Source organism: Protomyctophum bolini (assembly GCF_963924005.1).
Source record: "Protomyctophum bolini genome assembly, chromosome: 19".
In the NCBI taxonomy this organism is placed as follows: Eukaryota; Metazoa; Chordata; class Actinopteri; order Myctophiformes; family Myctophidae; genus Protomyctophum; species Protomyctophum bolini.
In genome coordinates this window covers 13,849,773-13,873,779 of record NC_137880.1, presented here as the reverse complement: position 1 = coordinate 13,873,779, position 24,007 = coordinate 13,849,773, and the positions used below count along the sequence as shown (strand labels likewise).

Genomic DNA, 24,007 nt, shown 5'->3' with positions numbered 1-24,007 from the left:
GATGAAGTCAGACGGACCAAACTCTACTCGAGTCCAAGCGAGTATGTGGTGATGGTAATATAAGGACACACAATGAATAAAGTATACCGACTTTGATGAGGCAGTATTGTGATACATTTTCTCATTTCCTGAAAAGTTAATATTTTGGACACAGCTGGTTTCTGCCCGAAAGCAGAGATACAGTATATAATGTTAATGTATACATATGTACAGTATATATACCCGTGTGAAGTGAGGGGCACTCTTATCAGCATATACATCATCATAGATCATATCATATCATTGACATGTCATTCAGGTCAGTCACAATGCTACATCATCACATTCCAGCCACTCACAGTTGGCATCCTAACTTTTCTGGCCTCACTTTTTATCCTCAATTCCATGGCTCAGCCAATCAAATCATCGCTATGGGGTTACACACGCACACACATAAAGCTGGGCATTGGAGGGGATAGCCTCAAAAAACAAGCCCAGCGTGGCTTGTGATGAGCAGACATGGCAACATTGGTCAGGGGTGAGTGGGGCCATGGGTCTGGGCAGGTCAGGACAGGGTGGGAGGACTTCCCCCCTGGCTTCCTGGACACCACCTCGTTTAGCACAGCTGCAGTGAACGCCAGAGAGTCACACAGCTGAACCCCCTCACCACCATGACATCATACTACGGTGATTCTCCACCTGTGGGTCGAGGTCGCTTTCGGGGGGCAGCTAGCTCCTCCTATGTCCAGCTTTTAGTGTGCGTGTGTATACACAAACTTTGTCCTAGCACAAACATTAAATGCCATTGATAATGAATGGGCAGTTTTAAACATTAAAAGACTAATGATTGGCCAGAATGAGATGATGTAAAGTTTGATGACGTATGATGATAAGAGCGCCCCTCACATGCCTGTGCGGCACCTTTCTTGGGCGGCATTATAACGTTTGATTTCGTTAGTTTAGTTAAGTTTGGTTTGCATTCCTTCATCCAAACAACAGCATACCGCAAGTAATATATTATTAAAAATGGCCAAACATTAGTCAAATTCTCAAATAAGAAATTCAGAGGCCAAAAATAGCTGATCAGCTATTTTCACAATATTCATGTGGGTAAATGGTGCATTTATATAGTGCCTTTATCCAAGGTGTTTTACATAGATTGTGCATTACATTCACCCATTCACACACCAAATGGCTGCGGAAACCATGCAAGGCACCAACCGGCACATCAGGAGCAATTAGGGGTTCAGTGTCTTGCTCACTTCGACACTAACTCTGGGGGAGCCCGGGTTCGAACTGGCAACCTTGCGTTTACCATCCAGCCACTCTACCCCTGAGCCACCGCAGCGTCTAACTAAACTGAATGCCTCAACTCCTACAATTCCAAGTGCTTGTTAGTTCAAATATGATTCTTTTTGGTTGGTCGCGGCCTAAAAGGTTGAGAACCTCTGTTACACCTGGCCATTATTTGCCATGATGCAGAGGGGCTGAGAAAAGATAGAGAAGGCAGCACACAGTAATGTCCTTTCACAGTATTATTTGCTTCAGCAGGACACACACCCTGGTTGTCTGTCCTGCTGAAGTACTCTCGTTAAAACCGTAAAGAGAGTACTTCTTTTATTATGTCATTAACCGGGGTCCCCCAGGGGTCTATAGTTTGTCCATTAATTTTTTTGAATCCTCAACAAATCTCTTCGCCAACCATAGCCAATCTGCAAGCTCACTGTTGCAACGTGATGCGTTGTGAACACACACACACACACACACACACACACACACACACACACACACACACACACACACACACACACACACACACACACACGAAGGAGGGGTCATTACGAAAGTTTGGCTATTAGGCTTGAATTGGTATGTAACATGGTCACATCACACAGGCATGGATGATGACTCTCATTCATACTGTAGGGGAGATCCACCATACATGTTGCAACATGGAGTCTGGTGACTGTTGCTACTACGACAACAACACTGTACTTTTGGTACAGTATCCTACTCCACCTAAACAATTATATCGTTGCTGTCGGGCAGAAACCTCTTATCTCAAAAGTAGCAGATCAACAAGTGCCGCATTTTGAGCTTGTATATATGCAACTTTTTGAGTTTTGACATTGAATCCTGAAAAGTAACAGTTTTGAACAGATGAGGTCTCCACCCAACAGAGACGATAATGCTTAACCACTTAAGCTTCACTTTCAGTGTGATGCCGACGTGATGCTAGCGTAAAATGTCAACGACCATATTAACACATTCCATCCGTATAGGACGTCTGGAAACGTCATAGGGAATCCAATCGAGGGATGCATTGGACGTGTGTACACGTCCTAGCGCGTCCTCAATGATACTAGGCGAGAGAAGAATATTCTGAATTTTTTCATTTTTTAAATTTTTCAGTCGGACTCTCGGCCACCATACTTCGCGCTCTATACGGTCATATTAGCATCCCTTTGACTTAGTTGTTAGCGTGGCAGAAAGAATGCCTCGTCTCTCCTAATCCAGGGCGCTCTCCGTGGTTTTGAACTGATGGATATACTAGCGCTTCATTTCTGCTCCTCATCCGCCTCTCGTTCAAAATATGAACACTTTTTGGAGCTTCTAGCGATATAATAAAATCGAGATCAAGGTAAGCAGGGGGGGGGGGGGGGGTTCAGAGTAAAAGCGGGCATGTCTCCTATTTTGAAGGAATCCCGGGAATGATTGTGTTAAAGCTTTTTAGAGATAATATATAGAGTGCAAGAAACCACCAAGGGTGTTCATGCGGTTAGGCTTTGAAACCACACAGCAAAAGCTTCCAAGGCTCCGGCTCTTTCATTGTTCCCGTTTTACTGTAGCGACACAAGGACAGCAAGGACTGAAAGGGAGGAAGTGAAAAGAGCTGACAGAAGCACTGCGGCCCTGGCTGCCATACAGCGGACACAACAATGTCAAATATCACGTTTTTCTCTCTGTAGTAAGTACCGTAAGTAAGTAGCCTTGGGAACCAATGGTTGCCGAGCCATGTGGCATAGAGCACAGGAGGGCTCCTGTTTATGTAGTATAGGGTGGCTTATGATGATTATCTATTATATTATTTTTGTTTGTAAGTATATTCCTCATATATTCATCGACACCACACCAGGAAGGCCACCCGACAAGCCCTTTTGATGTTGTTTTTTGCATTTCCGGCACATCATTTGTTTCCATTTTGTTTTATCATATGTTTTAGAGTACTATGCTAGTGTAGAAGTAGACTAAACTGAAACTAATGATGTACAAGTACACCCCCTGGACACGACGCTAGTATCCCACCTTGACGTCGAGTGCCAAGCAGGGAGGCATTTGGTACCACTTTCATAGTCTTTCACAGTCAAAATGTTGGGGCTGAAGGATATCAACAGGACCAGTGGTGGACAGTAACAAAGAAAGTACATTTTCTTGGGCAGCCGCTGGCCAAGTGGTCCAGGCGCATGCCACATATAGGCTTTGGCCTCACAACGTGTTGTGTGTTCGAGTCCAGTTCATAACGTCCTTTTTGCTGTATGTAAAAAATGTATTATGAATTAGCCAATGCATTTATCAGATCAGCTTTTTTCACTAGTTTACAGCAACTAGAATGACAGCAATTTCAATACAGCAATGCAAAAAGAAAATGTATTTTATAATAATATAAGCATTGACTTTTGAATAGTTACTTAAGTACGATTTTTTTCCTCCTATGCTCAGCTTTCCGGGTACAAACATTGACAAGATAAAAGTGAAGACGGAAAAGTGAAGACGTATATTGTGACTGGCCAGAATGAGATGATGTATGATGATAAGAGCTCACTCACTTTTTTTTAAAGCAAGTACTCCAGTACAGTATGTTTCACTTGTAGTGGAGTAATGTTTGACCAGGATGACTCACATACTGTGGAGTACTTATGGTGCACCACTAGCCAGGACACGTATACATGTACAGTTGGCTGCTGCAGGGGTCTTATATGACCTTTGACCCCGCAACTAAAGGGCAGAGTCAATGTAAGCATTAGATAACCATCAGTCTCCCGACCACCCTATTCAATGCAATCCTACCCCAAAGAAACTGCAACACACACACACACCCACACAAACATGCAGACACACGTGTGCACACACACACACACACACACACACACACACACACACACACACACACACACACACAATGATGCTCACAATAATGAGCATCCTGTCCCTAGATTTAAAAAAAAACTCCAAGATGTAAAAAAAAAAATCACACCTGTGTGAACTGAGTGGTGCAACTCCCCTCTCCCCTATCCCCCTGCCTCTCTCTCTCTCTCTCTCTGTAATTAGCACTAGGCAACAGTGCAACACTATCTCTCTCTTTCTCTCTCTCTCTCTCTGTTTCTGGCACAACAGCGCCACTTTTGCCCCTACTGGTACTCATAGTCACATAGCCACACACAAAGCCACACAGTCACATGGGTTAACACGGACATTGCTGTTCCTTGGAGTGGTTGCACCACTCAAAAATCTCCTTATCTAAACTCCTCACTAAAAGTTTGGAAACTTAACGTTGGTTGATTATTTCTCCCCTTTAATAATAGAGGGTATGCGCGTGACATCATCATCATAACCAGAAGTTATGCGGGAACACCTTACTGAGTGTCCAAAAACTACTTTTCTGGCCTTGACAGCCCATACATCCAAACGGAAAAGTCCTATCCGATTGCATTAAACGACGTTAAACGACTCACTTTGCCAAGTCACTTTGCCACTCGATTTGCCACTAAAGTGATTTGCCACTCACTTTATGCATGCGCATATCTCTATACCGGTATTGGTATTGTATGTTATATTATTTTTATCGTTGATTAGTCACCTTTATAACGAGGTACAGCTTGTAAGGGCCAGGCATTCGTGTAATGAGCAACACAGCAAACGTGTGTGTACTGTAGAACCCCTAGAATATTTGCCAAAATGGCAAATGAGTTGCTTAGTGGATTGGAGGATTGCTCTCTCCCACAGTAATAAGGAAAAACACATATTGGCCATTTTTACACATTATTAATCAGCTTACTGTGCAGTGTACACTATCGAATAAAGGCCCAAAGAATATCTTTACAAATATAATAATTTTACATATTAATTTGGGGGTCCTCGACATGAAAACGTCGACATGTTGACAGAACAGCAGGGTAAAATAGGGATCAGCACAACATCTTTGGTTTCTGATCTGCATCACCACGCTCTGCAAAGACGTTGCAATGTGCATGGAACTGCCTGCCTGTGACCAAGTGCACACTGCATGGTGTGTGCACAACACACGCACAGGTGCCAAAGAACTTTACATGCACAGAGAAACAGGAGGCGATGCACAAGATAACGCATGTTAAAAAACAACCACAACTAGTACGGAACATGTGCCTTCTGTCTTTGGGAAACAAACCCACAACCTGCTCTAACGTCTAGATTTCACACAAAACACCTTCTCGTCATCTCATAACAACGAGATATACAAATTAATAACGCAAACTCGCAAACATCATCAGATCTACAAACTCATCGCTACGAGCTTGTAGATCTGCTTTTTTATCGTGAAAATGGGGTGAAAATCTTTGAATATATATACATCGACAAATTCAAATATCACAACATTTGATACTAAATACTTCGATATTGATATTGTGACTATAACATAACTTGCATTTAAATTCTTCAAAAAGAATTCCCGATCTACAAGCTTAGATAGGCCCTATTGGTTATTTTTGACCTTAAATGACTAAATTCAGATTCAGATAACTTGATTAGCTCCATTGTGTGTACACACATAGGAATTTCTTTCGGCATTATCGTGTGTGCATTCACTCACACATAACCAGGAAAACACAACATACATCACGATATTGTGATATCCAAGATCTCAAACTCAGATCTCAGTCTGGAAACCTCATAATAAAATAACTAAATATTTCACAATATTATTCCATTCAGTGAATAGCATCACTGTGCTTAATTGAGCCTGAGACTGCATCCTATCACACACACACACACACACACACACACACACACACACACACACACACACACACAAAAGACACTATTGCAAAATGGTTTTTTTTACCTTCTGATCCACGATGGAACAAACGAGCTCTTTCACCGCTGAGAGGGAGAGGTCACTGGGGTCCAGGCTCACCGCCTCCCGGGTCAGCCCGATCTGCAGCAGGAAGGACACCCCGTGGAAGGAGCCCCTGGAGGACCCGGTGGGACTGGGCACCACGGCGCTGTGGCCGCCGTTGGACAGCCGGCTGTAGAGCGCCATGGTGGTGGTGGGGGGGCTGGGCGACGGCGAGGGGGTGGGCGGGGCAGGGGGCGCGGGGTTCAGCGGCACGGGGAAAGGCCGAAGCAGCGGCGTGGGCGGAGGCGAACTGTTGCAGGCCGCCATGGTTGGCTGGATCACTGTTAACGTGTTCTGTGGCTCAGAGAGCTTCTACCTGAAGAAGACCAACAACAAATGCTTAATATCTATCTCCCCTTGGCCACAAAAGGAGTGGCCCCTTTACTCGCAGGAGACTCGGGTTCGAATCCCGGGCGTTACATTTGGTGCCGTGACCCACATCGTCAGGTTTGGAGGTCAAAGGGTGGAGTTAGTGTAGCAGCAGAGTGGTTCAGAGCCTTTACCTGAAGACCTAAAAGTCTGATATCTCCCCTTGACCAAAGGGGATGTTTGGCAGTAGTGTCCCTTATCCCGCGTAACATCCAAAAAACGTCAGATTATTCCAACAGGCGACTGTCAAAGGTTCAGCACGGGACGCGCTGATGAGCCACGAATGGCGTGAATGTTTCGGGACATCCTTTTATTCACGCGTTCAACTGTTAATAAGTCACTGAACTTCTGTGCTCATGCATCTTGAATGGTGATTAGTCAATGCACCTTAATATGATCTCAATATTAAGGTGCTTTGACTATTGTCTGTTTATTGTGTATTGTACTCCGCCTAAGTCTTCCCCATATGAATGTGTTCCTTGGGACAATATGGCTGAATCAGAAATGCTGGTTGACTTGGAATCCAAAAACGGTCTATTCTGCCTCTGTCTTTGGACATCAGGGAGTAAACGGTGATGAGTAGCCCATCAGTTAGCCGTTAATATTGTCACCGACAGGATCTGTTGAGGAGAAAAAACAAACCAGAGTTGAAGACATTATCATTCAACATGCCCATGATGTGTGTGTGTGTACCTGAATTGTTATACTTATGAGGGCCAAATGTCCCCACAAGTATGGTATAATTGAGAAACAGACATTGTGAGGACAATTTTCAATGTCCACACAAGAACCATGTTGTTGTATGGTTAAAAAAAAGGGGAAAAAAGTATTCTTACAATTAGGATGGGGTTGGGGTTAGTATGGTTAGTATTAAGCATTTAGAGGTTAGGTTTAGCGGTTAGGGTGCGTTGTGCTTGATAAAAAAATTGTTGACGATTCTAAAAGCTCACAATGTGCGCTCTGTAGATCAGCTATTTTCAACGTTAAGTTTAGGGATAAAAACTAGGGTTACAAAAGGATGTTCACACAACTATAGAAAAACAAATGTGTATGTCTTCATATTGTGCCACTGTAATCGTTTCAGCTCCAAAGGATATGCAGTGACCTACTACTCTTTCTAAACCTCTGTACTTACATTGTTTCCGCGTTGCTACGACAATTATTTGATTGGGAACTTTTACCATTTTTCACAGCAACTTGTTTTAGCAACAAAAACTCTTCAGTTATACCCAATTTGTTCGGTTTAATTATGAAAGACAGCAACAACAGGCTGCCTATTCAGCGTGTGGGATATACTGTATATGAGCATTGATTGGTCCATGGCCCCCAGCGTGTTCTAACTTCTAACCCAATGCACTGACGATAACCTTTATTTATTATTTTATTTGGGAAAAAGCACCTTCATGAACTAAGGGTGCAACAGTTCATCAAACTCAGGGGTCGTCAATATTGAATATGCCTGTACACGGACAAATGTGTCCGTGGGAAAGACTTGGTCTTGTCCGTGGCAAACTTTAGATTTTATTTTTTACATACCATTATAATGTTCTTATTTTGATCATAAGACCCAATTACTGGAGGTCAAGATTATTTACTACAACACGACGGAGCGACCGTCCACTCCTAGGTCAGTAAATGACATGTGGCTGACTGTTTTAAGGTGAGCCATACCAATGCAACTCCTTGCAACTTAACTCTGAGAGTGTTGGCCCCGGGCCGGTCTAGAGGTCCGGGCACCTAGGCAGGTAATCCAGCGTGTCACGGGTTCGAGTCCCCGAAGAACTTTGCTGCGTGTCTTCCCCCAATATCTCTTTCCGTTCCCCGTCAACCTACTGTATATCTACAGTAACAATAAAGGCAAAAAGCCCCCCCCCCTTTTTTTGAGAGAGTGTACAAATGGAACCAAATGGACCTGTAAGGAGATATTTGGTTCCATATTGTACAATCTCAGAGTAACAGACCTGTTATTGTCTGCTCATTTGTACACAAAAAAAATATTTTGAAAGAAATGTCCACCACAAGCCAGCATAGCATGACCCCTGGCCCTGATGAAACTAATTGGTTTAATCGATATATATAATAATAATAATTTGAATTGATAATTGAATACAATTATTGGTTCATAATTTATCCCTATTTTGGGCATGTCAATAATAATCAATATAGGTGAAAAGTTTCAAAAAGTAATTTACAAAATTTGACAAAAATAGTGAAGGTAGTATATCTACAAGCTCACATATAAAAGAACACTTAAGAGTTTCATCGATATATTCAAAAAAGGTTTTTCAATTATTTGATTAATCGAAAAAGTAATTGACAGATTAATTGGTCTGAATATTATCGATATTATATAATATATATATTATCGATCGGCCCTAGGGAGGTCCTCAGCGCACGTCCCACTGGGAGGAGACCCCGGGGCAGACCAAGGCGCAGTTGGAGGAAACACATCGACTCACTGGCCTTGGAACGTCTCGGAATCCCCCAGGAGGAAGTCACTAGTAATGTTGCTCTGGAGAGGGAAGTCTGGACTCTGGAGCACTCTGGTGGAGCTGTTGCCCCCACAACCCGACTACGAATAAGCGGTTGAAGATGGATGGATGGATATTATCGATAGTTGAACATCAATAGGCCTATAAAATTATAAAATATTTAAACAATTAGCAAAGATGCAAATTTACGTCCATGTACAAGCATGTTCTCAACGTGGGGTCCGGGGACCCCCAGGGGTTCTTGGGGGGGATCCAGAGGTCCCACACCAGTGTGTAACTAAAGTAGGCTATAAATCAGGCTTTAATTGTCTGACAATAATAATAACAATGTCAATAACACTAATTATGAAATATGCGTAATCAAAAATGTAACACGTTTTTGCGCACTTTCAGGCATTCACATCTGGAGCCAATCCCCGCCAGGCAGTCAGTGTGAACATCTGGAGTTTCGCTTTATTGGGGAAAGATGAGAGATAACCTGTGATGATGAAGCTTCTTTTTTTTGGTGAACAAACCTCAAGTTTTAAAAATGCTTTGCTGTAGGCCTACAGATTATTCACAGAGAGTGAGACAATTCAAAGTTAACATAACATTACCTCTTCTCCTTCCACAATCCACACACACAGGGGCGTTTTTCCCCCTCCTCCCGTGTACTGATGAAAAAGGAAGGAAAATGTGTGTAAATTCCGATCCGACCGACAACTTCGGTTTCCGTGCTGAGTTTTCGCATTGATTCAAGTTTTAGTAAAAAAAAAAGAATCCCCTGGTTTAGAGAATGAAGACGAGTCAGTCGGGACTCGGGTCAGTTGTAGTAAACAAGTTTTCTTTCAGAAACTTTCCTCTCCTCACCTACTACTTTCCCATGAAGGGTCCAGTTCATGCGTATCCTATTATCGCTGGATTCGCTGCTGCCGCTGCTCAGCGCTGCTCTCTCTCTCTCTCTCTCTCTCTCTCCCCCCTCTCTCTCTCTCTCTCTCTATCTCTCTCTCTCTCTCTCTCTCTCTCTCTCTCTCTCTCTCTCTCTCTCTCTCTCTCAACAAGTCGGCCGTTATACACAAGACGGTGGACCATCGTATTTGGTGACTCTAGAGGTCGCTATTTGGCCATCTCGGCAGATTTCACCACGAGTTTCACTCAAACTAGAATACTTATTTTGTATAAATTTCATTACTCAACATAATTCTATATGCTACACATTTTTTGTCGCATTTCTAAACCAATAATTTGATGACCGTAATCAAATTATTGGCAATTTAGGAACAGGGCCCCCATTTTGGATGTAGAATAAGCAAATTATCAGATATACGGAACCTCTAAATTAAGCATGAATATAAAATTATAAATAATAAACATGTTCTGTTCAACATTATTTTGCCCAAATTGTATTGACCACTCCCTAAGTTCTTGAGCTACGTGAATTTGTCAAAAGAAATGTAAACAGCTACACCTGGAAGTGTCCGAATTCGTTAGGTCACAAATGCCAGTGTAGGTAGGTAGGATACAACGACGCACAAGGGCCTTATGGGAATAGTAGTTCGGAATGTTCTGTCCCTTTTGCTGCGTTTGCTGATATCCGGCGTAGAGATCCACAGCAAGAAAAACTACAATAACCAGGCTACCAGCGTACACAACTCCATATCACGCATGCGTCTTTTTTAATTACTACAGGGCAATATTCTGACCCGTTATTTTTTATTTATTTACACTTCTAAAATCAAAACGTTATGATGACGATGACGGTAGAATCTGCGACCCCTAATGGTGAAAACGCTTGCGTGATGAAACAAGACAAGAAAGGATGGTTGTCCAAACGAACTCAGTTCACTCACCGTTGGAAACCTGCGTGGTTTCAGTTGAAAGACACTCAACTGGTATACGGTGTAAACGAAGAGGTAAGAAGAATAACACACTAGTTATGGGAGAGATCAATATAAATACAGGACAACCACCACCACCACCACAGTTTTCTAGCGATCGACGCTGTCGCAGTAAACGGACTGAGTGACATTGTAACTTTTGTTACAATGTCCCCTCCCCGACATTGTTGTTGCGTGGTTACTATGGTAACAACAAGAGAGAGCCCTGAAGCAGGTTGAAGTTAGGAGGTCAACAAAGCTGCAGCTGTTAATGTGAAGATTTGACCAGATCAAAACAAAGTAGGCCTACAGTATGTCTCATACAGTGACAATAAAGATCTTATCTTATCTTATCAGTGCTTGAGTCAAAGGATAGATAGTCAGTCTACTTAGGGTTGCCACCTTTGAGATCTTGAAATAAGGGACACTCTTTACACCTGCCGCGGCCTTGCGGCGCAGGCGTGTGTGGCAAGGCCGGCAATAAGTTGAAGCAATACGTTGAAGCAATAAGTTGAAGCAATAAGTTGAAGCAATACGTTGAAGCAATAAGTCGAAGCAATAAGTTGAAGTTTCCCTTCAACTTATTGTTATGCTATCCACAACTTTTGAAGTAGAATTTTGTCAGCAGCCAATATTAGAAAATATATGCCAGCGACCCCCATAAGAGAAGATTTTTACGCAGTGATTCTCAACCCATTTAATTTCAAGTGCCAGTTTGACATGCATTAGTATACGGACCCCCATGTAATGGCATTTCTATCTCTGGGACCCCCAATTCATATTGTAAAATCAATGTTAATTTAACTCTGATGGTCCATTTGGTTCCATTTGTACACTCTCAGAGTTACAGACCTATATGGGTCCATTTGGTTACAAACTATAATTTAGCTGGGGACCCCCTGGAACTCCCTCAAGGACCCCTGGGGGTCCCCGGATCACACTTTTGGAACCACTGGTTTAGGCTACTTTAGGTAGTATGTGCCTCCCACTAGAACAATTGTGCTGACTTTAATATTTCCTGTGTTTTGTTTCGTTCATTATTGTTAAATTCAGTGTTGACGTGTAGGGGCTATTTAGGAAAATAAGGAACAAACTGCGTTCCTTATTGGTTCAATAAGGGACACATGAGCATAATTTAATTCTAAAAGAAGGGACGATTCTGTATTTTAAGGTCTACTGCTGGTCAAATATTTACTCCATTGCAACTACAAGTGAAATCAAAATGAAGTAAAATTTGCAATTGACTTAAAGCAGCTTGGGCCACAAGCCTCCTTGATTCTGCAGGAGTGTCCTTGATTGATCTCATTGGAGACTTCGAATTTCTCCTTGTTTGGAGATAAATGTCCATAAAAGTAAGAAGTTTATAACATGTTATAAAATATATTCACTTGTAAGTAATGAAAGATTATTTATTAAATATGGCCTACTTTTAGGTTTTTAATGGATGAGGATGACATTACAAAATGTACCCAGGGCCATCACACAGGACATTACATCTCTACCCTGTTAAAATGTCTGTGGAGGGACCCCCACTCTTCTACCCTGGATTTGAACCTGGTTTCCTCATCTTGACCACTGAGCGAGTAGAGCCTGCCTGCTTGCTCAGGGGATAATAATTTAATCTTAACCATCAGGTCAAAATTCATGTCATATCCGCCTGACATGAATGTGAGACAAAGTGTTTGACTGTTCTCGTGCTGTTTGCATTTCTGTCTAATAAACTATTCAATCAAACAATGAATGAATGAATCAATCCTGTGTAGGTGAGACATGACCATTGACACAATCTAAATGTCTCAACAGAATAGCAGGGAGACACAATACAACCACCCCAATTGTATAAGTTGTTACATTACCGTATATTAACATACAATACATATCGGACAAAATTACTTATCTTATTCATAATAATAAAAAATAAATGACACAGTGAGGCTTTCCTATCCAGAGACTATATCAAACTAAGGAAGTAAGTAAGTACTGGTAACTGGTAAGTAAGTAAATAGCCTCGGGAACTAATAGTTGCCGATGTGCAGCCTACACTGTTGAGCCCTACACGGTAGTGCTGGAATTTGGCGGAAGCGTAAAAGTGACAACTTTCACTGGTCTTCTTGACCAGTAGTTTTAAAACTACTGGGAATCCCCGGACCCCACTTTGAGAACCACTGTTGTTGACTATGCACAAACACTAAATATGGACTCATTTACGGATGGGATGTTTTTACTTGCTTTGCATAATAGAAGCCCCAGAAGGCTATAGAGCTGGTGGGGGCGTCGGTGGAGACAATGGAAGGTGGCCGTGCTGCTGATGGGACGTTCGGCTGGAGCATCACCCCTAAGGACAGCACCAGGACCTTCTACCTGAGGGCCTGCAGCGAGCCTGAACAGACCAGCTGGATGGTGGCCATCTGCCAGGCCCAGATCTGTAGCAACACTGCACACGGTGGCCCTAACGCATGTGTGCTGCAGTAGCCAATGTTATTACAGGTACGACCGGAAGAGTGAACTCTGGGCACCCCCAGTTAAAAAGGAATATACAATCTGCACTCTCAGTAATAGTCTTAGGAGTCTTGCTTAATAATGATAGGATCCACAGCAGCAGTCAAACCAAACAAACAGACGCGTTTCTACGCGCAGGCCTTTGTCGGTGTAGGAACCCTCAGTTAAACCCATTAAGACCTGAGGCCGATTCTATACGAATGCCTTCTAAATCAGCAGTTCTCACACTTAAAATATATATATATCAAAAGTAGCAGACATACAAGTTCAAGTGAGTTTGTAGATCTGTTATTTTTTAACGCTAAAATCTACAATGACAGATGCTTTAATCGGTTAAATTGGTAAAATAAATAAATAAATAAAGATGTGAATGTATGCTTTTGAAAATGGTCTGAAATAACTGAGTTAATGTGTATACAGGATTGACATGCTTGAACATTTGACACTGGAGCCAGGTCTGATATTTAAACAATTCATTATGCACATAAACAATACGTAAATAGGGTAAATTTAGTAATATATGAATAGTAGTAGTTACTTATTCTAGTAATAATGATGTAACATGTTACATTTTTTTACATGTACATGATTTCAGACCACTTCCCAAAGCATACCTTTATTCTTAACTTTTTAAATATGTGAGGTACCCAGACTAATCAATTCCTGTTGCGTAAGCCAGTGGTCAAACTTTTATAATTTTGAGGATTCTCATAACTCTGACAGAGCTTACAAATGGACCCATAAAGGGTCCATTTAGTTAGATTTGTACGCTCTCTGAGAGTCAGAGTTACAGATCTGCAAGGGTCCTGGACCACACTTTGAGAGTGTGTGTGTGTGTGTGCGCACAGACATACGTGCCATCTCTACTCTGCAATAAACACATTGTATCATCGTCAAATCACAACACAAAGCCATGACCTATGATACCATAATCCATATCTGACATTCAATGCATTTTGTCAAATTTAAAAGTCAAGAAAATTAAAACTACAATCCTCACGTTTTATGTATGTTGTCTCCCTCACCTGGCGGTGAGAGGTAATCGCAACAACATCCAAAGTTCCAAACTAAGGTAAAGATGGCCAGGCCTACCGAGTACCGACTATCCAATCCTGCTCCCGTCTGCTTCAAATAACTTTACTGACATCGTCAACCTAAATCTCTCAATAGAGCATAGCAGTGGGCGTACTTTTCTGGACCCACTGAAAACTCTCCAATTCATAGAGATTTACACAATATTAAATTATTCTAAGCATAGAATGAAGCCATCTAGGATCCTGGAGAATCATGACCATAAAACCTTTGATTCTGTGAAAAACTAAAAACAAGGTTTAATTATACAGATATAATACATTTAATAAAATACCCTTTGTTTAGCGCTTTTCATTTTTCCCCAAAATCAAAGGTTTTATGGTCAAGACTCACCAGATCCTGGATGGCTTGATTCTAGACTTAAAAAATATAAGTAGGTCCAGAAAACCTTGCCGACTGCTATGCTCTATAGCGCACCTCCAACTACTGCAAATAGATGTACTACTACTAGTTATATTGCATAACATATAACTAAAACTACCATACTGTACTAGTTATATTGTATTAACATACTATACCATACTGATGTACTAGTTATATTGTATTAATATACTATACCATACAGATGTACTAGTTATATTATTTTAACATTTTGTTAAAATACCCTTTTCTTAATTCAAATGAGTACTCATTGTTATAACTTCTGAACTATTCAACATAAGGAGACTGCATTTGAAAGGTTGTCAGAATCCATTCCATTCCCTGTGACGTCAAAGTCTGGCATTTCATGGCTCAACTATGTATACCTCAAGGTTGCCTTTTTATTTTGTAGATGTATTTGTATTTCTAGATATGTATTTTTTTTTACTTTTCATACTTGAAGATATTAGGTCTACGTGTTAAGTGTATGATGTATTGTCAAAAGAGAAAGCAATAAACCTTTTCTACAGTCAGATAAATAAAGACTCCTCATTAAAAAGAAGAGGTTAGTGTGAACCCCAGGGCAAACATTTGGCCAAAAATAACCGATCTAGAAGCAATAGACTATTTTAGGCAAAGATATTTGGTGTAGAGGGAAAAAGAGAGGACCAAGTATAGAGCATTGTGAATATTTCAGTATATATATAATATTTCAGTAAATATTGACCACATGGTCAATATTTATGGTGTTGCAATACCACCACCAGTGGTGTAAAGTAACTATTCACTCAAGTACTGTACTTGTGTAAAATTGTGTGTCTAAGTATTTCCACATTGTGGTATTGCTATACTTTTACTTAAGTAAAGTAGGCCTACTAGTACTTCTTCCAACACGGGTGGCCTCCAATGTTTTTATAGCGCTGATGAAAAGTGGCAGGCAGTGAGCAACACAATGGAGAGCTTGCAGATTAAAGATTAGATCTGAGACAGAGAGGAATGTGAAACAGGAGTGCAACCACTAAAAAGCAGCTGAGAATAGATTTAGAAATTGCACTAGGAGTCTGCACCAGGGATTTGTTGGCGGGGATTAGAGGGGTTGCTGGTTTGAATCCCCTATATAATTAATGAGGAGTTCTCTCACATTGAAACCCCGGCATCCCTATTCTGGGGGAACAGTCACCAAAACATAGCAGATCTACAAGCTTGTGTGTTTGTAGATTTTTGGTAAAGAGATTTGGTGTAGATACTAGTGTTGTCAAGTCCGGTGTCAACTCTCGAGTCCCTGCCTATACATGTGCACGCGTCTCTGAGCTAATTGGGTGTGCACAAGACCTTGCTTTTTCCAGTAGAGTACTCACATTTTGTATAGAAGTATCAGTAGACTACTTAAAAGTAAAGAAAAAGTATTGTATCAAAAGTCTTAAAAGTACCAAAACTACTCATTATACAGAATGTCCAATTTCACAAATTGTATATGTATAAAAGCTGAGATCTACTGTACAAGCTCACAATGCATTGCATCAGTCTAGAGAGAGGAGGCCACAGGGAGATACACGCCCGTTATGTCTGACAACAATATTTAATGAACACAACAGACTTCCCCCTGGCTGCCATAAATGAGTTGTATAACTGCAGCTTTTAATTAGTAGCGCTGGAGCTATGCGCTGGAGCAGTGAGAACAGAGCTGCTTCACTCTTCTACATCAGTGCTTCTCAATTAAATGAAGACAGACCATTACTGCAACAAAACTACACTATACGAACAATAATAAATTATAATACATTTGAAATATCGATCTGCAAGCTCACAGCGTATCTGCCTTTCTTATACAAAACGTGCACACCATTCAAAGTATTGACGATAGGATATGAACATGGAGGCCGCGTACTGTACATTGAGTCATATATTTGGTTCCTCAAGCAATTAAGCTATGTCGCTTGTTATCAGTATGGTCACGAGTATTAGTCTCCAATGTTCATGTCCACTATTCATACAAAGTCACGAGAGATGATGGGTGGCTCTTCTGGCTAAGGCAGAAAGCATCATAAGGGACATCCACCGTCCCAGCCATGGTCTGTTCAGACCACTGCCACACCCTGACCAGGCCAACAGTCTCTCTGCACACATACATGTCTTTCATTCAGATACATTCTGACCTTATTATGCAGATTCGTCACACATCATGCACTTTGTTGTCTCCTCTCTCCTCTTTCCCATTATGCTCTTATTCTCAATCTTCTCACTGCAATGACGAGTCTGCACAATCAAGAATTTCACCCATATTACCTGTAATGTGATGTGGCAGATAAAGATTGAATAAGAAAGAATAATTATTATGAATGAGTTAGTTGTCATATCTGTCCTGTGCAACCTTTGCAGCGGTAATAGCCTATCTGTCTGTGTCGGCTCTCAGGCAACTTCGACTGCCAGTCTGTAGCAATCTCTAGTAGTCTGTTACGGTGGAGAGAGCTACCTTAACTGGGGATCCCGCTGGACCCTTTTCAACGACCCCCCTCGGGGTTCCAGGACCCCCACATGGAGAACCCTACGAGTTCTGACATCATAGGTTGAGTTGGGTGAAGCCGGCCACGGGGAGCGGCGCTGGGTCCTTCCTCTCCATCTTCAGGCCCGGTGCTGCCTGTGGTCTGTGTCTGTGCAGCCTGCTGGGAGCCAGCATGCTGAAGAAGTGGAAGCGCGCTCCCATCTTGCTGGGGTTGGTCAGCATGTCATAGCTCTGGATCAGCTGCTTCTTGGTGGACGGGTCAGTGCAGTTCCTCAGCAGAACCTGATAGATTACATTATTTATATATATATATATATATATATATATATATATATATATATATATATATATATATATATTCATATATTCTTAAAATCGTGCACAATATGACTGGGAATGTGGGAATGTAATCGACAGGTGATACAGATATATGTTTTTTTATTTAAATGTGCAGTGAAATGTATGGTTCCATATTATAATGAGCATTAGTGAGGACCTATTATATGAAGCCAGGTTGAAAATGGGTGAAGTCGTCCTTTAAGTGGTTGATCGAGCCGTTGATTTGATTTCTTTTAAATGTATAAAAAACCTGCACTTCTTCAATTGATCTAAAAAGTTAATAAATAATAATAAAAGGAAATAATCAATTAGTTGCAGCCCTATATAACACAAAGCGTCCTGCATTCCAGTGTTGAGTTTGATTTAGTTTTAGTCATTGTCTTTTAAATAAGATTAAATTTAGTTTGAGTCATATTTTAGTCATCTGAAATGTATTAGTGTTAAGTCTAGTTTTAGTCTACTGTTTATTTTGTCGACTAAAATGTATTTTGGCAGGTCTTTATGGCGCCGTAATGCCTGATTTTACACTTGGTTGAATGCTTAAAACGAGCTTGTAGATCTGCTATTTTCAGAGTGCAACACCAGAGCGCAACCAAGACTTGTCTTTTAGTTCTACTGGATCTCTTCTCCACTAGTCCCTCCGTAACATTTTAGTGTAGTTTTTATTTGTTGATGAAATTGTCAATATATTTAGTTTTAGTCATCGTAGCTTAGTTTTCATTTAGTCTTCGCCACTGAAAAAAGGTAGTCGGCGAACATTTTTCACCATAGTTTTAGTCGACGGAATCAACACACTCACCTGCAGCCGTTGGTCGATGCCCATGTTCTTCAGGAAAAGCCTCTGCGTGAGCGGCCCCAGACAGGCCACACCCCGCTCCTCGGCCACGCCCCTCAGGTAGCTGAAATCCACGTCGGCCGTGAGGTCAGCGGCGCCCGGAGACGACAGCACGTCATGCAGCTGGTGACCTTTGAACCCCTGGCGGAGAGAGGAGAATGCAGAGCAGAGACACCGTGGCAGTGATTATTTGGACAGCAATTTTTGATTTAGTCTTTTGAATCAAATGTTATTAATTTATGAACTGTTACTTTTCAGGATTCAAATACAAAATAAGCAAAAGCAGCAGATCTAAAAAAAAAAAAAAAACTCTTCGCGGCGCATTTCTAGCTTGCGGTTCTACTATTTTTGATGTTTTGTTAGGTCAGGCAGGCACTCACGCAAGAATGCGCGCACGCAGAGTGTGTAACTGCTCTAACATACTCTAAAGGTGTCCATCTTGGTTCCACTGTGGCCGTAATCAGCGATAAGAGCCGCACCCCTGTCTTCTGTAATCCGATTGGCCAATTGCTGGATGATAACCCCACCTTCTGGACACACCTCCACATGTTGTCTCTTCTCATCCGCCTGTGGGCACACACACACACACACACACACACACACACACACACACACACACACACACACACACACACACACACACACACACACACACACACACACACACACACACACACACACACACACACACACACACACACACACACACACACACACACACACACACACACACACACACACACACACACACACAATCTCTATCATTCTCGACAGTTGATCTCGACTCTCTTCTACTGTTGGTCACTGGGAGCTGACCAGTCCAGTACAAGCACAGTATAATACTGTGTGTGTGTGTGTGTGTGTGTGTGTGTGTGTGTGTGTGTGTGTGTGTGTGCGCATACTGAGCTACAATACAGACTGAGTACATTAAGCAGGATTTAAATGAGCAGTAGGGTACTTTAATTGAGTGATGATGATATAAGCCTTTGGCTTTTTGTATTGTGCTTTGTGTGTACAGTGTGTTAGAATGTGTGCGTCATGTGCTGTGTGTATGTACAGAGTGTTAGAATGTATGCATACAAGTGTTATGTGCATACTGTTGTGCATGTGAGTGTGTCAGAGAACAGTGTGTTGATGATAGATGACATAAAACTCATCTAATAAAAGGTTGAACACGGCTGTGTGAGAGAACCTACAGTACAATGTTACATCACAGTAACACTTAATTATCATCAAAATTATATACCTTATGATTGTGTAAAGTACTGTATATCGCATTGGTTCTCAACCTGTGGGCTGGGGCCCCCTGGTGAGCAGCCTTGAGAATACATGGTTTAAAAGTAGAATCTCACTTTTATGGCCCACCAACTCTACTAAAGTGCCCATGAGCAAAGCACTGAAGCTCGGGGCTTCAGTGCTTTGCTCCAGTGTGACTATATAGTTATTACTGCATGTTGTGACCTCTGTGTAACGCGTAGGAAGCTTGTTCTTCTCACCTGTATGAGGGTGCAGGCCAGGGTGGGGTTGGGGATGATGACGAACCTCAGCTGGCCAGGTTTCTCTGGGTCTATGTCCACCATCACTTCCCTCCAGCCTCGCTCTGTTCTCTGCAACACAACCAAACCCACAGTCAGCTGACACAACGTAAACCCCCAGTTTACCTGCGATGGTTTACAATTTACAATTTAGGACTGCTCTCCGACGCTGTTATCCAGAGTGGCTTAGTTCAACCCATTTTGAGCGGGAACCCCTTTTGGTGGTTACATACATTATATTATAATTTAGCTATTGAAAAATAGCAGATCTACAAGCTTGTAGGTCTGCTATTTTAGAAAAATTGTTAAAATGTGCCTCAAATCTTTCAGAAAATTGTCATGATTTAGAAAACCTTTTTTTCGACTGAATGAGTTAAAGATCAGAGTAAATGCTACCACAAAGCATAGTATGTAATAAGAAAGTACAATATATACACAAGAATAGGGATAGGAAAGGAAAACCTAAGTTATAAGTTGTATGGTTATGATAACTTGTTGTCAACAGACCTGGAACTTGTGGATCGGCAGAGCGTCAAAGAACTCATGAGCCAAATAGATGCTGAATCCTGGAAGACAAGAACCAAAACTCAAACCTGAACATATCAATACAAATCGTTGCAGTCGGGCAGAAACCCTGTATCTCCGTATTTCTTGAGTGTCACACAAAGGTGGTGAAAATATCCATTGTACAAGCTCACAATGCGTCGTAATGTGACTGTTAAAACGCTTAAAAAAACAAACAAATTTTATATTAAAAGAAATGCATGGTTTAAAGCAAAATAGAATGAAAACTTGTTAGACAAAGTCCCAATCTGTGATTTGAACGTTTCCTAAACTAAGCACAATATGCAGAATGATGATGTTTTGTTCATATTTTTACATTCCAGTTGAAGAAATCAAGGCTTTAACCTTCGCTTTTATGAAATATCTGAGGCCGTTAGGGTTTTATGGAGGGTGTTTCTGAACACGCATTCTAAACTAGCTTGACCAATTCACACACTCTTTTCTATGTCTAGTTTGAACACTTCTATTACTCTTCTAAACGTTCATAGTATTTTTTTAAAGAGTTCTGTAGAATCCAAATCGTTGTGGCGACTGAGAACTTTACTCCATCAGAATGGTTTTGGACATAAAAGGTTTCCATGCAACAGCGACGAAACGTAACAGTGAATGACCAGCTGCAGCAGTCTGCAGCATACCTCGGGGTACGTGCTCCAGGCTTCGGTACCAGGAACAGGGCAGGCCGGCAGCGGTGGTGCCATGACGGTAGCAAGGCTCATCTTCGCTCGCAGACGCCTGGTTGCACTCCCCGGTCAGGCAGGTGGCCTGGACTTGGCTCAGGACCGGGCTGACCTCCACCAGGTGGACCGACACCGATGTCTCACCCAGCACCGTGCGCAGCTGACCGAACACCTGCACACACACACCACAACCATACCATGTCAGACCACACACACACACAATAAGCATTCTATTATTACACACTGTTGATAGCCGTGCTGTCACGATTACAGATGAATAAAATAAAAAAATCAGTTTGACCTTTTAGCCATCGTAATAAAAAATACGATTAATATAATTATACACCATTAAACCGATGAATTGATTACAAAACCTTTATAGTTTAATAATTTAATTGATTATTAATGAATGTTGAAACCACACAAATCTCTGTACAGAGACAGTGAGACACAAACTCTTTGATATATTTTTCATATTGGAAGCAGCATTTTAAAGTTAATGATTACTCCATAGAGCCGAGAGCTGAACAGAAAAAGCGCTTAATTGATATTAAAATAATATAATATTATATACCGTATATACTGTAAAGTAAACAAGGCTTTATATCCAGAGTCTATTTCAAAGAGTTCTTCCATCATGGTGTGTGTGTGTGTGTGTGTGTGTGTGAGACAGGAGGCTACATACTCGGAGGACGTCACTGGCCAAGGAGCCTCGTCCTGGGCCTAACTCCACCAGCTGCAGCTGCCTGGGGCTCCCTGCTCCCATCCACTCACTCACACACCAAACACCTAGCAGCTGCCAGCCAAGGACAAAATAACAACATACACTGTAAAATGTGTTAATTATTAGTGGGCACACTGTCTGGTTATGTCGTACCCGTCTAGTTTTGTATTGCTGAATTATTTTTGTATTCAGAGAAAAGCCTGCTCGCGCACGCACGCACGCACGCACGCACGCACGCACGCACGCACGCACGCACGCACGCACGCACGCACGCACGCACGCACGCACACACACACAGTGAACAAGAACGTTCACCGATCCACTTGAGTTAGAATTTGTTTTAACTAATACTTCAGTGCTAAATGTGAATGTCCCGTAATCATGGAATCATAAAGGAGAAACAACTAACCTCTCCAAAGATCTGACTGATTTCTGGTGATGTAATGAAGTCTCCCTCTGGACCCAGCATGTCATTACGCACGTAATAACCCTGATGATCACATGAAAATAATACACTGTTTACTAAAGAGCTGAGAGACCCCCGTTACAAAAATAAATAAATGAATCAAAAACAGACATCCCCAGGCATGGTGGGGTTCCAGGGGCTCCCCAGCAAAAGTAGTTAACATAGCATCACAATCATTTTAACCACTTTATCAATTTATTATTAGGTTGTTGGCTATACAAAAATTGCGAGCTTGTACATCTACCATTTATTTTGTGCCAGGGGTCCCTGGCACAAAACAATTTAAAATGGGGGTCCGCGGGACAATAACAACTTGGGGGCCCTTGGCTTGAAAACGTTTGAGAACCATTGAACTGTTGCACCCATATGCAGAATAAAGTTAAAGTACCGTCACTGGGTTGGTGAGCACCTCTCGCATGTACTCGGCCACTGAAATGGGGCCGGTGGATTTTATTTTGCTGGTCAGATGTCTCAACATGGAGGAGGCACTGTGTCTCTGCTGCTCCTGGGAGCTGGAGTTGGAGGAACAAGGTCTGCTGGCTGCCACTCTCCATCTCACTGAAACATGTTGGAAATTGGAATATTTACACGTCATTATTTCAGATATTCTAAACTTTTGTCAATACAAGAAAGGGCCCCCATTTTGACATGTATTAGGCCGGTGGTTCTCGATGTGGTGTCCGGTGGTCCTTGAGGGGTTTCCAAGTGGTCCCCACCCAGCACAATTTGTTGATATAGCGTCACAACCAGTTGCAAACTTGCAACCATTTGCACCACTTTTTATTTATTTTTTTGTTTTTATTTGCTCTCATTGGGGTGCCATGACACAAACGTATTCATATAGGCATGGTACATCGTCCATGCCTTTTTATTTAAGTAAAGGTATCAATACTACAGTGCAATATAGAAATACTCTGAATTCAACATTCACTTCAGTAAAAGTACCAAAGTTTTGGCTTCAAAATGTACTTAATGTACCAAAAAAGACAGCTAGGCCCTTTCGGGGAGGGGTCAGAATGAATTATGGACTTGGACTGTTATTCGTCTAAACTGCTTTCACACATGTAACCTTCCTTACCTGATGCCAGTGGAAGAAAATGGGACACAGCGAGTCTGTTTACAATTAGCAGAGTTCTCATTCTGCTCTGAAATAATAACCAGAAATGTGCAATTCCAGGAAAATTGCAAGCGTGGTCGCACTGACGCGAGTAATCCACTGGAAACTGAATTCTACAATTATATTCTATTGTGATGTCAGCATGACAGTGACAACAGTGTGTGACTGTGGAGCATGGCCAAAAGCTTCACTTTTCTGTTGTGCAAAGGTTAACAAAAAGCACGTTCACATTGCTGACAAAACAATATCGGACAGAGAACAACAACCACACTGATAACCTGTCAAACAAACAGTCAAAATGCTGTAGAAATCAGTTGACATTAATGTGACATCCTTCTTCATGACATTTTCATGTAACCCCTAGGAGGAAGTGACGTACAGCACAACAAACCTTTCTATTGGCTAAAAGGGCGGCAACGTAACAGATATGGATTCCGTTCGCCGAA

At 41.7% G+C, this 24,007-nt stretch overlaps 2 protein-coding genes across 5 annotated transcripts in view; both read right to left on the bottom strand.

The window, feature by feature from the left end:
• The window catches only part of LOC308334166 (serine/threonine-protein kinase D3-like), a 51,030-nt gene extending 41,117 nt beyond the window's left edge, over window positions 1–9,913 (bottom strand). Inside the window, exons 1-3 of one of the 3 annotated variants that reach the window (XM_080790771.1) lie at window positions 9,591–9,913; window positions 6,637–7,122; window positions 6,080–6,449 (exon numbers count right to left, since the gene is read on the bottom strand). In XM_080790771.1, coding sequence (XP_080646897.1) covers window positions 6,080–6,400 — 321 coding nt within the window. In that variant the 5' untranslated portion in view covers window positions 6,401–6,449; window positions 6,637–7,122; window positions 9,591–9,913. Of the gene's footprint in view, window positions 1–6,079; window positions 7,123–9,585 lie in introns of all 3 variants that reach the window. The other 2 variants (XM_080790772.1, XM_080790770.1) reach the window with 2 other exon arrangements.
• A 6,471-nt stretch (window positions 9,914–16,384) lies between these two features.
• Window positions 16,385–23,892, bottom strand: ndufaf7 (NADH:ubiquinone oxidoreductase complex assembly factor 7). 2 transcript variants are annotated; one of them, XR_013965834.1, is made up of 11 exons: window positions 23,523–23,892; window positions 22,833–23,002; window positions 22,388–22,468; window positions 21,940–22,050; window positions 21,213–21,426; window positions 20,521–20,579; window positions 19,975–20,085; window positions 18,902–19,045; window positions 18,443–18,619; window positions 17,275–17,586; window positions 16,385–17,244 (listed from the first exon to the last, which is right to left on the bottom strand). XR_013965834.1 is itself a non-coding variant. In XM_080790426.1 (10 exons), the coding sequence occupies exons 1-10, from the start codon at window positions 23,581–23,583 to the stop codon at window positions 17,362–17,364; spliced, it is 1,353 nt and encodes a 450-aa protein (XP_080646552.1). In that variant the 5' UTR covers window positions 23,584–23,892; the 3' UTR covers window positions 16,385–17,361. The 2 variants fall into 2 exon arrangements, 1 of the variants encoding a protein (XP_080646552.1); XM_080790426.1 differs by having other exon boundaries at window positions 16,385–17,586.
• Between the last annotated feature and the right edge of the window lie 115 nt (window positions 23,893–24,007).